Source organism: Sander vitreus, chromosome 8 (genome assembly GCF_031162955.1).
Source record: "Sander vitreus isolate 19-12246 chromosome 8, sanVit1, whole genome shotgun sequence".
Taxonomy (NCBI): domain Eukaryota; kingdom Metazoa; phylum Chordata; class Actinopteri; order Perciformes; family Percidae; genus Sander; species Sander vitreus.
Genome location: NC_135862.1, coordinates 21,323,814 through 21,339,001, shown reverse-complemented (window position 1 = coordinate 21,339,001; position 15,188 = coordinate 21,323,814). Strand labels below are relative to the sequence as shown.

The 15,188-nt window shown below is 38.4% G+C and overlaps 1 protein-coding gene across 1 annotated transcript; it reads left to right on the top strand.

Moving 5' to 3' along the window:
* The first annotated feature begins 3,006 nt into the window (after nucleotides 1-3,006).
* On the top strand, nucleotides 3,007-15,188 carry LOC144521561 (forkhead box protein P4-like). Its single transcript, XM_078256117.1, has 16 exons — nucleotides 3,007-3,106; nucleotides 3,964-4,132; nucleotides 6,479-6,583; nucleotides 7,470-7,553; nucleotides 8,007-8,121; nucleotides 8,981-9,158; nucleotides 9,592-9,696; nucleotides 10,236-10,323; nucleotides 10,752-10,889; nucleotides 11,612-11,771; nucleotides 11,867-11,937; nucleotides 12,700-12,801; nucleotides 12,910-13,031; nucleotides 13,817-13,886; nucleotides 13,960-14,090; nucleotides 14,185-15,188. Exons 2-16 carry the CDS (start codon nucleotides 3,977-3,979, stop codon nucleotides 14,297-14,299), a joined length of 1,740 nt encoding a protein of 579 aa, XP_078112243.1. The 5' UTR covers nucleotides 3,007-3,106; nucleotides 3,964-3,976; the 3' UTR covers nucleotides 14,300-15,188.

The following is a 15,188-nucleotide window of genomic DNA, read 5'->3' as shown; positions in this document are numbered from 1 at the left end:
GGTCGGGGCCACTACTGGGGTGTCCACAAGGCTCACCTGAGAGACTTCCAGCAGGGAAACTTCAGGCAGTACAGGAACGTTAGGGGGAGGAGGAAGAGGGAGAGACATGGTAAAACGGCAGGGTGTCTGGCTTGGACGGAGACCAGTTGCTTCCTGGGAAGGTTCTATGAGAGCAGGTCTTTGGGTTGTGTGGAGCCACAATGCCCTCTGCAGGAACAAAGGAGGTATCAGATGAGTTCTTTGGACTGGACCCAACCTCGCTATCAGCCTTGGAGCCTCAATGCAGGCTGGGTACAATCCCCCAGCTGGATGAGACATTACTATTTTCCAGAGAGGCTACCTGACTCATATGGCAGGGCTGCAGCTGAGAGAGGGCACGGCAGTCAACCCATGACTTCCACACTGCGCTGTTGGGGCATGAAAGAGGCATACGGAGGCAGGTCCATGACACCACCAGTGCAAGAGCTCAGGTTCCCTGGCTGCTAGTGTATGTCTCCAGTCATCAAAGAGTTAATACAACCTTTACCTTACAAAGTCAACTTTTAATTTAATTCCTGAACTGTCTTAAAGGTGCAATATGTAATACTGACAGCTAGTGTTTAAAATAGTTACTGCAGTACAAATTCAAAATAATGAAGAGAGTTTTCTCCCCCGCATTATCCTCCCCAGACTCGAAGTTCACGGAGGTTGCCAGGCTGAGACCCCAGCATCCACAACAATGTTGCTAGACGCTTGTCTCACATAGCCAGACATTACTTCACAGCACAGCAGAGTAGCTAACGTTAGATGCTGGCTATATTGACAGTCATAAAAGCCCGTGCTCACGCGCAGCTCTGTACCCAACCGGCAAGGCACATTGTTTCGGCTTAGAATTACAGTAGGAACCGCTAAAAACACAACAACCTCGCTGTCCTCTCCACCCGATGGACATACACACTTCCTAGGCTTAAATTACGATAGGAACCGTTAAAAACAACACTGTGTCTCAATTGTTTTTGCGAGTAACAAACTCGGGGACTCTAGCTATACAATTCAATGTGATTACTCGAATGCTGAAATGACATTAAATGCCCGTCCCTTGAAGCCAAGATAAATTAGCCTGAAGCTAAAGCTTACCTGTTCAGGAGGAAATTAGCCAACTCTGTGTCCTTTTGGGCTCTAAGCTGTCTCCATCTTTCAAATACATCTCCAATATTTACCCGGGGTTTGTTACGTCTCTGGTCACACAGCTGTTATAAACATGCCGTTTTTTTTAGGTCTGGTAGAATCTATCTCGTTGATCCTGTTCGTTTGTTTGCTGCTTTCATGGCTGTATTAACGTTACAGCTGTAGCACGCTGGGTTTAAGTTTTTACAGGTATATCTGGCAAGCCAGCCTGGCTGTCAAACTGGGCAGTTGATAACGGCCAAAACACAAACAGAAATTCCGTCACGGAATGGAAATTTCAAAAGGAGAAAATACTGGCATTAGCATTGTTGTCAGAAAAGATAGTATTTCAACTTAGCATGTTTCCTTAATATCTGATGACGCATTGGGGTCATTTTTGGATTTATTACAGTAAATATATTACATATTGGACCTTTAAAGTATTATAATGAAAAGTAAAACAAGATGAACACTAAATGGAAATGTTTTTTTTCCTGTTTCTGAATATAGAGAAGAAATGTACATTATTTATTTTCCAATAAAAACTGGAGGGCAGGTAAATACTAATCCAGTAGGTGGCAGAAAGTTACCTTGGTAACAATAGCTATAATTCAATCATTAATTGCTCTGTTCTGCTTTAAGACACATTTTGTAGATAGAAGATCTATTTGGCCACTCTTCTCAAATGTCACTTATATAAATGCATCATATCTAAATTTACATCACTTATCTTATCCACATTTACATGGTGTCAATAGTTTCATCCTTAACATGTGTTATATTATTGTTGTGTAGATTCAAAGCTATGCCATGTTATTTCTTCATTCTTATGCCATGATAAAAGAGAAAACCTTAACATTTTGTGTGTGCAAATAATGGATTATTTGTTCTTTACCTTGATATCGCTCTCGTCTCACCAAAGAATAATTACTCCTGATGCTATGGCAGCCTGACCTACTCATCATCTTCCTTCATCATGTAGTTGCACTCTGTAAAACATTTTTGCAATAAAGAGCTGACATTACAAGAAGCCACTGTAGGAGTGTAGTATGCTTAACAGAAGAAAAGAAAGAAAAGAGCAACAAAAGAGTAAAACCAACATACTTAAAATCATGAAGAGGTGTAGAACTGTCCTGTACAAAGTTTATTACGTCAGAGTCATATCAGGTATTGTTTGTCAGTGTAGCTGTGTTGAAGTTTTACACTCTAGGGTACACAGCATTTATCAACAGCCAAAATTAAAACACTTTCATTTGTTTTAAACAGATGTACTGATATGCTATTCAAATAAAAGTGCTGAGGCCACTGTAAATAGCACTTTGATAACAGTTTGACAGTTGTGTAGCTGCAGAGTTCTTTTTGTCGTTGACACTGCATATCTAAATAAAGTCACAGACAACTACACTTGTCTTTTCTCAGAGCGAACCCTTTGTTTTAATCATGAAAGACAATAAATTATGCTTGTTTTGAGGCATTTATTTTATTGGATAGTGTATGTCTATGAATATCAACAAAGAAAAGCAAATGCCTACAAAAATGGATTCTTACTGCGAAATAAGCAACCAGAAAGCACAACATCATGTTTTGTCTATATAATATGTCAAAATATACATTATATTTTATATCATTGCAATGTAGATGTGATGTTTATTAATCCAAAATATTTTTTTTTTTATAAATGTTAAAAAAGAAAACATCACTACAAATGTGGAGACACTCATGTAAGCCCTGTTACTTCTAAGCCCAACATAAATTTAAAAAAGAAGCTTTAGCTGACTTTCCTGTTTTTCACATCCTGGTAATCAACTGCTAGTCTCACTGTCTAAGGCTGACACTGTGGCTCCTCCCACTCAGGTAGACACACAACTCCATCAGTTCTCTCCCATCCTCACTCCAAACTGCATGACTTGGAGACATCAACTCTGCCTTGCTGCTCTGAATTCGACTATTCACCTTAATGGTATGTAGCTTTAATACAGTTCTGACAGAAATAGAGACGTCAGAGAGCTTTGATCAGATTTTACTTATTGTATGTTTCTAAGAATGAATAGCTTACTTAAAGTTAAATTCCTATTTGTGCTCAATTGGTTAATATTGATATTGTATTTTATAGCTCTCTTGTGTTTATATGTAAGGTCTTTTTTTACCTCTTAAAAAAAGTTGGACTTGAAAATCTCCATGCAAGCTTTACTGGATCTTCATGACCTGCCAATAAGAAGACACAGACACATTTACTGACTATATATTGTGTCAAATAACACCGATTTGAGAAAGGTGATACTGTGTGATAATGTCCATGTCCAACACATCAAAACATATTTAAATGCATATAGACACTTTCATTTAAGAACCTCCTGTAAACATACAGTATGTTTGTATGGCACTGTTATTTGTGCATGAGGTCTAGATGATTTTAATGTCCAGAATTTGGTATTTTTAAATGTTATTTTGCTGAAATGTTGATGCTTTTATGCTGTTTCCACTCACATGCAACTAAATTCTTACATGGAAATCACAGATTTATTAACTCTATCTAGTCTGTAGTTTATTAAATTGCATCTATATAATTTCATGGATTTGAAGCCTTGCATTGTTCATTTCAGTTGTGCATAGGATCGTTTTTTATTGCATTTTTGTTTTATTTCTTTTTGTTTATTAGCCAGCACCTCAAAAAGCATGCCCATCATCTTTGGTATTTACTTTTCTTGTCATATCTTTACCACAAAGCCACACAAAGGTGTAATTTAGCAATGCTGCTGATCTGTATCTCAGTGTGTGAGTCTTATATCTTATTTCGTGTTGACTGTTTTCTTTTAGGAGCTGAGCTGGTATGCCTGAGTCTCCTCTCAGTCCCACGGCAGCCCGTCAAACCCCAGCCAGCAGCCTCCTCAGTCACACAGACATCAGTGCAAGAGAGAGAGTAGCTAATGGGGACTCCTGCAGTGGAGTGAGTGGTGAAAACTTGCAGAGTCTCCACCATAAACAGGTATCTTCATCCTACTCCTCAACCTCCCCCTCATCCTCCTCTGCTGCTCCTTCCTCTTCATAAGCGGGAAATAGAACAGTCTTAGGCAAACAGATGTCAAGAGAAATACCTGCATGTCAGCTCCATATTGGACGTCCTCTGACAGGACACCAAACCCAGAGCCTGCAGCTCTGTTGACAGTGGTAGGGATTTCATATGAGATCTGATCCGGGTTGGGAGTTGACACGCAGAACTCTGTTTGTCCTTCATTATTAGTTTGTGAGTCAGAGCCAGGGAGGAATAATTGTCCACAGACCTAGGCCAAACAGATGCAAGTGAAAGGCAAATAAGCATGACCCAACATAATTTTATGGTTGTCTGTTGTGATTCTATCCCTGGGAATCTTAATCTAGGGGATCTATGAAACAACAAAATAATGAACGCCTGGTCAACGCAATTTCCTTCCCGCTTGTCAGTTTGGTCTGCTCTTATCACTTAATTCACTTTCTAAACCTGTGCAAGGCGCTATACTTGTGACCCTAACAATAAAACAAAAAACATTGCCAGCATACAGTAGTAAAGGGTCTGCTAGCTTTGTCTGCAACCACGTGAGCAAAATATTTTTTTGTAATTTTCGTTGAAACACTACAATAAAGTGACATTGTCATTATGCCACCGATACAACGTTGCCTGTCTGCCAGACTGTGATTTCAGATTTCAAAACATAATAATGGCTTGTGATATGAAAGTTTTTCAACCTGAAAACTCTGCACAATGTTACAAATGAAGACTATTTACTGTGAAGACTGGTTTTCCCTTATAACAAAAAAAGGGACATCCATCAGTAATGTATTTCTTCCAAACACCTCAAATGGTTACCCAGTGATTTGTAAAGCATGATAATGAAACCAGCAGTATGTCAGTGGCTTCTTTAAAACTACATACACTAGAAGATTCAGGAAATACCCAAGAAGTGTAAGACTATATGGCTGCAACTTGCAATTGTTTTCATTATTATTGAATCTGTTCAGAGTTTATTACGATCAATCAATAAACTATAAACAATCAAAGTTACCTCTTTAAGTTGCTTGTTTTGTCTCAGAAAAATTGTTGGAGAATTTAAGAAGTAGGCCTATGTGGTGCATTGTTAATTTTAGCAAAGGCACCTTTTTTTTTATTCCCCTCACATTTAGATAATTTTTTTTTGTGTGTAATTAAATATTGCAAATAGTCGAACAAATACTGCACATTTTCTGTTTATTCCACCAATAATTTCTCTGTCCTAATCTTTTGTCTCCGGTTCCTTTAGTCCAAAAATCTATTTAATTTGAATACAAACAGAAAAGCAGCAAATCCCCACATTTAAGAGGCTATAAATGCTGTAACTGCAAATTCTTTAAAATGGTCACATTTTTGTTCATCGACTTATCAATTAATCGACCTACTGTTAAATAAGACCAAATCCTACGTACCTACAAGCAATGCAGACTGTTATACCTGCTGTGCCAAAGTTAAACTAATTTCCACTGTTCCAAACGTTTTTTAGAACAGTGGACATTTTTCTCTTATCAGTCTAGTTGAAACAAAGGAGGTATTATCTCAAAGGACTGGGAAAAAATTGAAACACTTGAGGTCCCTGATGTATTCTTCTTTCATTACATCCTGCAAGCCGCTAAGATATTACTCCAATATAGACTTATAAGACTTCACAGACACCGATGAAGAACATCAGGTCACAGCCCTTATACAGTTGACAATTTACATTTTGCATGTAGAAAATAAGAGACATTGTTCAAATAATACATTATATTTCCCCCAACAATCAATTGACATTATTATTAGTATTATTATTAGTATTATTATTGTTATTATTATTATTATTATTATTATTATTATTATTATTATTATCGTTAGCATTGTTTGTAATACAACATGTTGGATTTGTAAGTGTTGTTTCTTAATGCTTTCATGTTGATGTTACCTCTGTATGAATACAAAAGGAGACACTCACACTGTTATTTGTAAAACTCAATCAGTAACAGTGCAGATCAGTTATTATTCTGTGCGTGTTTGCCTTGATTAATACCCATACACTTCTATTAGGAGTCACAACAAGCATGTAATTGTGTTGCTAATTAACTGGTCAGCCAATCTCCCATCTCATTTAGGGTCAATGACACAATCCAGCATGATGATGTTCACAAAAGGTTGACAGCACTGTTTTGTAATTGGATTGGAAAGACTCCTATTCGACGGTTATTATTACTGTTTAACACCTGACACTTGCCTTCTCACTCACTCGTCCTCTTGCCTTCACTCTGTAGACTGTGGTCCTTTAACAGTTTATCCTTCCTCATCTTCTTGAAGGTGTTTGTGGCTATGATGGCTCCTCAGCAGATGCAGCAGCTCCTTTCCTCCAACCAGCTGCAGGCTCTCATTCACCAGAAGCAACAAGCCCTTCTGCTCCAGCAGGTAATTACTGCATTCTGGTTTACTGGACTATAGCCCACCTTTGCAGAATAAAGTTTGAGTTTTTCTTATAGCCTATTTATTGGACTGAAACTACTGTAACTAAATTAGTGAAGGCAATATGTTAACTTTAGCCATAAGCGAGTAGATAGAGATAAAGATAGTTATCGTTATAAGATAGATAAAGTTATGTTACTGTAACATTAGCTAGTTAGCCTAGCTAGCATTAGCTGTTAACCTTCCAAGGTAGCCACATCAAGGTAAGCACATTTGTTAGCTAGCTAGTACGTCGACTGTCTTGCTGGGTGTGTCAGCTAGTCAAACTAGTCTGCTGAGGCATAAATAAACTAAAATAATAAATAGCTTGTATGTCTTTTGGTTAACATTAACTTTAGCTACTTACCTACCTGACCTTCCAAGTTTAATTTATTGACATTGCTTTTTCATGACAGACATTTTTACTTGTCATAGCAGGAAGGAAACACAGGTATAATTAATAATAATGTACTACATTAAGCTTTACTAGTTTTAGCGCACTGTCAAAACAACAGCACTAAAATCACTTAAATTCCAGCTTAAGTTCCTTTTGTCATTTATTAATTTAACCCAATTTGTTTGAGGTTCTTTGACTTCATTCCACTGAGGTGGTGTAACTCAATCATTCTTGCCAATGTTCTTGTCACTGTCACATCTTTAAACTAAAATAATAGTGAAATTGTACCTCCTATCTCAAATTGGCTCATTGTTGGTAGTAACAAAAGGAAAAACGTGCATGTCGGACCTCTCTAAAGAAAGACACAAGGGATCCAGAATTATTTTTTTTTGAGAGTGAGATGAAAGTCTATAGTAATAATAATGTTACAATAATGGTCCATCACTATTTTCCTAGCAACATCTGAAAGAGTTTTACAAGAAGCAACAACAGATTCACCTGCAGCTGCTTCAACAAAAGCCCAGCAAGAAAGTCAAAGAGGTAAGTAGTTATTCATGGTCTGTTTTTCTTTAATTCTATTTATTTAGGTTTTCAGTGTGTTTAACTCATTTAGCTCTAAAGTTTAGGATCAATAAAATGTAATACATTAAATTACAATGTCTGGTGTAAGTGGCCTGCAAGTGACATAAATAATATAATCATAATTTAAAAGGACAGATAGAGGAAGGTAGGAGATCCAACAGAAATGTCCAATCAAGAGAGAACATGTTTGTGTGCTTTGTCACTTGCTTTTGGGCTTTGAGAACAATGTTTTCTAGCTGAAGTTAAGTCATTTTTGAAGGATGCCTTTACAGTTGCAGTATATGCCACTGATTTTATCTCAAGATCAATACTTGGACAACTGCCAGGAGATAAGAAAGTGTGAGCACTGAGCAGAATTTCACATGAATACTACCTCACTTTTCTGTGAAATGTTCTCTCTCGGTCTGCCAGCTCCCTGCACAGCAGCTTGTGTTCCAGCAGCTACTCCAGCAGCAGCAGCAGCAGCAGCAGCAGCAGCTCCTCCGGGTGCAGAGACCCGTCCTGTCCTCCCCCGCCCTCTCTCCAGGTCTGTCCTCCCCCGCCCTCTCTCCAGGTCACTATGTTTCATCTCCCTCAGTAGCAGTGTCTGTTGAAAGAAACGGTGATGTCAGCTGTTTCATTTCCAGTGTACGGGGTGTTTTGATGTTCTCTACAGTATCTGTGTTTTTTGTGTTGTAATACAGAGCATGTTTGCTAATGTGAGGTTACAATTTACAGTAAGGTTACTATTTGGTGTTATCATACCAGTAGGGTACAAACAGACAAATATGGACATGAATCTGATTCAATTTTGTCACAGAGACTTCCACACAAGATTTGTTTCTCGTTGGTTTTACGCTCATTTACATAACTGCACTAAACTCAAAAGAGACGATGATTAAAGTGAATCTAAAAGTAGAAAACTCATCCTTATTGATCTTGTTATTGTTTTTCTTTGTTCTTTCTTTGTAAAGTGCCTTTGAGTACCCTTATAAATGCTATATAAAATGAGTGTATTATTATTATTATTATTATTATTACTCATATTCTAGCTGTGATAATTATTCCTTGATTACAGTGAAGAGGTAACATGAGGTCATGAGAAAGAGTTGCTCTTCTCGTTTCTGCCCTCAAACTTTGAGGTAGGAATGAGTAGAAACTGTGAATGTGGAGCACAGACCAAAAAGTGCAGATGTGAAGAGCAAAAACATTCTCATTATAAAGTAAATATTAATATTTTTGGAGAAGAAAAAAAAAAGATATACCACTCAGATGCCTCTAATGCATACTATATAGATAATAAACCATCCATTATTTTTGCAGTTTCCTAAATCAACATGGAAAACCAAAAACTCAGAACACATAGATTTGGAAATCTACAATATGTTTTTTCTTTTATGTTTTAGCTGGTTTTAGCCCTGCAAAGATGCAGCAGATATGGAAAGAGCTCACAAACGGAATAACTGAAGATAAAACCGCATCGAAAGGCAATCAGGTCTCTTCTGCTAACAACATAATGTCAACAAAAGTCACAGGGAGGCCGACCGGTGACCAGCAGTCGTCTTCTCCTCGCGGGGCACAATGGTACGATCTGTCTGTGTGGTGCTGTAAACTGATTGTGAGAACTGAGGTGATAGTGCCTCTTTCTAAACATCAAAGACTTGTTATCTGTAGACAGTTTCTTTCTCTCAAGTTGCAGGTGAGCAGCGGTTTTGCTTTGGCAGCGAGACTTCACTTTTAATTCCCCTCGGGACGATATATTTTGTCTTGTTTGTTTGCTTTGTGTTCCACCACCAGAAGTGGTTCAGCAAAGAAAAAGTTTACACGATAACATGTCCCAAATCAAAAGTAAATTGTTTTCCATTTGTTTTTAGGGCTCCCCTCCACCTCTCTCTGTCATGTTCTGCTACCTGAAAAGAAAACCACACTTATATCTGTTTTATTGCTGCTTTGCTCTCGTTTTGTTGCTGTTGTCTGTGTGCTGTGCTTTTTAATCATGACAGTACTTTGACTCTAGTGCTGTGAAAGCTGATCGCGCTGCCGCACACGCTCTCTACGGTCACGGTGTGTGTCAATGGCCCGGATGTGAGTCGTTGTGTGAAAACTTCAGCCAGTTCATCAAGTAGGTTTTTAACTCCATCCTAATGCATTTCACTTTCTAACTTTAAATCTAAATCTCTAGTGATCTTTGAAAAACCCAGTAGGTTAGTTAACAAAATGTACTGCTGCTTCGTTTCTGTGACTTAAAAGTAAGGATAAGACATAAGGGGTAAAATGTCAGTCAGCTTGGATTCACCGTAGTTACAATGTATTTCAATGGTATCAAAACATCCATAGAAACTTCTCAAACCGCTCGAGCATAATCCCCTTCTCTGCTGTTGATGCATTTGTTCAGTACAGTATGCTTCAAATGATCTTCACTTCGCCAAGAAATCATTAAATGTATATGTGTGTGAGTGGTTTAAATAAATGTTTTGATAGATTTTGAGATTTTTTCTTTTTTTTTTTTACCATGACTCTGGGTCACCGTTGAAATCCATTGTAGCTGACTACAGCTGCTATCTCTGCGATGGAGCAAGCTGCAGACTTTTTAGAGTCTTTGATACTCAATAGACAGATTCTCAGCAAAGTATTCCTTTAACGCCCTGTTGTGTGTTTCAGGCACATAGGCAGCGAGCACACTCTGGATGACAGAAATACAGCACAGTGCAGAGTCCAGATGCAGGTGGTTCAGCAACTTGAGCTTCAGGTAGGAATGAGTCCCAACAAAAAGATAAAAGTTAGAACTGCTGCTTGGATGTGAGCTAGTGTGGAAACCTATCCTATGTGTTTGGGTCAAACAAAGGAATTTTGAGTCTGCTTTTCACAGGTGATTAGTTTGTATTGATTTAAAAAAAAAAAAAAAAAAATGTCTACCCTGATATTTATAGCAGCAATAATAGTCTGAAAAACTAGATTGTTTCCCCTGAGTTTCCCCCAAATTTCACCACCTGAACACCTTCTTGCTCAAGGTAAATATTCTTGTAATGTTCTGCAGAACACTGCCTCCTTCCTGATGTTTGACACACCAAATGTGTTTGGTTCACAGCATTCCATCTCGATAACGTGTGTTCAGTGATTTTGAAGTGACAGCATCCACTCTGATTTCTTCTCCTCCCTCTTCATCTCCTTTAACAGCTCTGCAAAGAACGGGAGCGTCTCCGAGCGATGATGGCTCACCTGCATCTGCCATCTTTAGAATCTCAGTTGATCTCTGCACCCGCAAGTCTACAGTTGCCACAATCTGATACGGCTGCTGACCCACACGGTCTTCAGGTAGATAGTGTGCAGTAATAGCTGTGAGAACAACAGAGACAAAGTAAATGAGCTGTAAACTGTACAGCATTTCAGAGCTCCAAATATGTATATAATATGTGGTGGAGAGTGAAAATAACATGTCTGGCTACAACCTCATCTTCTGCTGCACTGATGAAGATACAGAAAGCCTGTAATCAACCTTTTGCAGTTAGATGAGTTGCAGAAATATGTTGTCATTTTCTTTTTTGGCTTAGGGGTACACCTGCATGAGATGAAGGTCATATTAAACCCTGCTCAGAAAAATGATGATTTACCGTTACTCTCAGATTACTTTTACACTTTTGCCTTGTTGAGATCTCCATCCTTACTGAGTGTGACAGACTGCATGGTGTGAGTTCTGAGCACTTTCTTTCCTTTCATTGCCCAGCTGTTGGCACCAGATGGCTGCCATTGTGTTTCCAGACATCAGACATGCTCTCATAATGTGGAAGCTAATCAGATGTTAATCTTGCAAATATTGCACCATAATCACAACACTCACCAAACAATTTCACCCTATAATTAACAATAATTGGCTTCCTTCTTCTTGCGATATTAGTGAAATCACCTCTGAGGAGGCGAATCAAATCGCTCTGTTACACGCTGTTTAAAATCTCCCACTCTGTTTTTCATTCTCTGTCAGTCTTTTCATTCCACTGGCTCCTTTGTTAACTTGGATCACCTGCTTGTGTCGCTCTCAGGTCAGCTTAGTCCCTGGCCCCAACAACCTGGCCTTGCCGAGCCCGTCAGATTCCCCACAACCGTTGGCCTCTGTCAGCACTCCATCCCAGGGGAGTGAAGAAGAGTGTGCTGGGGCCATAAGATGTCGTCATCACCCTTTGGTCTACTCCCTGTCTTCAGGTAAAACAAATACTGTTGTCGCTTTTATGCTCATAAACAATAAATAGTCGATAGCAAATTTTCTACTCCAGTTTCTATGTTTTGTCTTGTTTCAGAAAATGAATATGAGCTTTACAAGAACACCGATATCAGACCACCTTTCACCTACGCAACACTGATAAGACAGGTACAGTCTATACATTGGAATAGAAGTGATTTCTTTTCTTTACTTAACACATTGTATAGGTAACTCAGATGTAATATGTTAAATCACTTTTTGATATATGCTATTCAGATGCATCCAGATCTTTTCTCCTTTGTGATTTTTACTCGGCGTTGTCCTATATTGTGTTCGCTGGTCCCTAGAATGTGAACAATGAGATAAACAACCTCTCTATGTACTGTATTTCTATGTTCATGTTGATCGCCGTATTTATGCTCATTCACTTGATCACCTGTCTACAGCTGAAAATATCGACAGAAATGTAATTTGCAGCAATTTTGATAGTCGATTAATCATGTTATTTAAGTAACTTTTCAAGCCAAAAATGCCCTGGTTCCAGTTGCTTGAATATGATTACTTGCTGGCTCACTTTGTGGCCTACGATAGGAAACTAAATATCTTTGTGTTTATCAAACCAAAAAAGATTTAAATAGGTCAACTTAGGCTTTGGGCTATTTTCTTATGACATTCCTGACATTAATCATGAAAATACTTTATCGATAAAATAAACCTTTTTTTGCAGTCCTACACTTGTCTTGTGTTGATGAAATGGTTACTGATCTTATATCTGAAAAAAGGCGGTCGATTCATAGAATTAGAAAATAAAAAGACTGCATCAGAGTTTTGAGTGTGCGGCTGTCTCCTCCTTCCTTGGATGAGAAGTAAAAAAGTCAGGGCTTTAATTTGATCTGTAATGCGCTTTTTTACCCCCCCCCCAATCTACAGGCTATTATGGAAACATCAGACATGCAACTAACACTCAACGAGATATACAACTGGTTCACACGGACATTTGCTTATTTCAGACGCAACGCCGCCACTTGGAAGGTATCACACCCCCAGATAATTAACTGTGTGATCCCAGCGTGTGTCATACCTGATTTATGCAGCATGTATTCAGTAATATCTCCTTCACTCTGATTTTCTCTGGATCAGAACGCAGTGCGCCACAACCTGAGCCTGCACAAGTGTTTTGTGCGTGTGGAGAATGTGAAAGGCGCAGTGTGGACAGTAGATGAGGTGGAATACCAGAGGAGGAGATCCCAGAAGATCCCAGGGTACGATAGATGGCTTCCTGTTTATCACAGCGCTGGTATCAGGGTATCTGCATTTATTTCAGGTTAAATGATATTTAAGACATTTCTTTAATTCGTCCAAATCAATAAATTACATTTTATTGGCAAAAAGCACAGAAGCAAAGACACTCAAGGGTTTCCCATCTTTGCTTCAGCATTCGACTAGAAAACATAACATGGATCACGGCCAAACAAGGTGTATCGCCTAATATTTAGTGTCAGCTATCTAACAAGCAAATAAATCCTGAATAATTGTTGTGAGATATAAAGCACAACATGAAAACATAACTAAATTAGACAATTGTATCTGCCCCAGATCAAATTTAAAATGTTGCCTTTAATTTCATAAACAGTATCTGTAAGTAAGTAAGTAAGTAAGTATCTGCGATCTGTCTTGACACCAATGTGTTGTCAACAGAGTCGAAATAGGGAACTAGACAAGACATATAGTGTACAGCTGTGTACAGCACTGTCCTCTTTACCCTGTGTCAAAATAGGTTCCTTATTACTAGAGTATTGCACATGTTTGTTTCTTGATAATAGACCTCCATAAATGAATGATAAATATGACTGGACTGATCCTGTTGACAGTTTCAAGGCTCTAGTTCAAGGCTCTTTCCTGACTGTTTATGTGACTGTATTATTTGTCATCATAACTGACCTTGCCTCAAACTATTGCTCTTAACCATGTGGTATTGATTTGCTTGCCATGAATTAGACATGGATTGTGTTCATTTGAAAATTCTGTTACCTTTGCTATTCCGCAGGAGTCCATCGCTGATGAAAAATGTGTCCTCCAGCCTTGATTTTGGGACTGTTCTGAATGCCAGCTTACAGGTGAGAGTACACCTTCCTGATTACAGGAGTTTGAGCTGGTTGAGGTCACTGTTTCTTCTTCTTTGTACCGTAGACGGCACTGGCTGAGGCGTCACTGCCAGGATTCAAGAAGGAGTGTGTGAGCAGAAACTCCATGAGTCAAACACAGGAGAACAAAGCAACAAACAGCAACAGTAAACAAAACTTCTCTCCACGAGTCCAGCAGTGAGTTTTATTTATTCTGAACTCCAAAAATCTGTTACATTACTGATGTGCTGCAATAATTGATCGTAATGTTTTTGTGTTGCACCTCTTGCAGGTCTCTTTTCCTTAAAGGCGAAGCGCTGAATCTGAATGACCAAGACTTTGTGATGGCCACATTAAAGCCAGCCATGACTGAAGATTATGAAGAACATTCGTTTGACCCTGAATGACAAGAGAACGGTTTCAAACACTCTGCCAAGGCGAGCTCTGCAGTGTGCAGTGTGAAATTCTCACCAAAATATTTTTTGATCAAATACACATCAAAATGGAGACATTCTGAATTGTGGTTCATCATATGGTTCAACTATCTTATATTCATAAACAAGAGAACTGTTCTGATTCTGTTGACATGTCTGCAGCAGGCCACTTTTTCTTTTGATATGTCAACCTTAAAGAAAAGAAAGGGGAATACAGTGCCACCTGTAGTACATACAATGACAAAGAAATATTACAGTTAAATAAGAGATTCAATGTATTTAAAGCCAAACTGTTGCTCACATTTGAAATACCCAGATAATAAAAATGAATGTATGACCTTTTTTTTTCAGTCTGGCCAAGAAAAGTGCATCATGACAAGAATCAAAATAGAGGAGAATGAACACAATCAAAAAGACGAGTTGGGATCTGATAGTTTGGGGGAAACGGTGTCTTTTTCACCATGAAGAAATCCCACACTTTCATGTAAATGATACAATCCAAAGGCCAAAGGACAGACATATTTGTTATAGTATGATGTAGAGAAGGAATGTTTTGTCTGTTTTTGTGATAGTTAAAAACACAGTGAATGCTACATTACAGCAAAGAGAGAGCTGTTTTCTGTTGATGAAATATTTAAAAACATGTATAGTCTGTACTGTGGCTTATCTCTGTTGTCTTTGAAAATCAGCCTGCTGAAATGTGTTTTATCAATGTCAGTTCGTCTCCGTGTGTTTACCTGTTTCCATGTGTGCAACTTATGTATTTAATACATCACTGTCACAGAAATAAAGATTCCAAACATTCCACTTTTATAACATTATGAGGGTATTTACATTAGATGCTGTGCTTGTCTGTAATTGT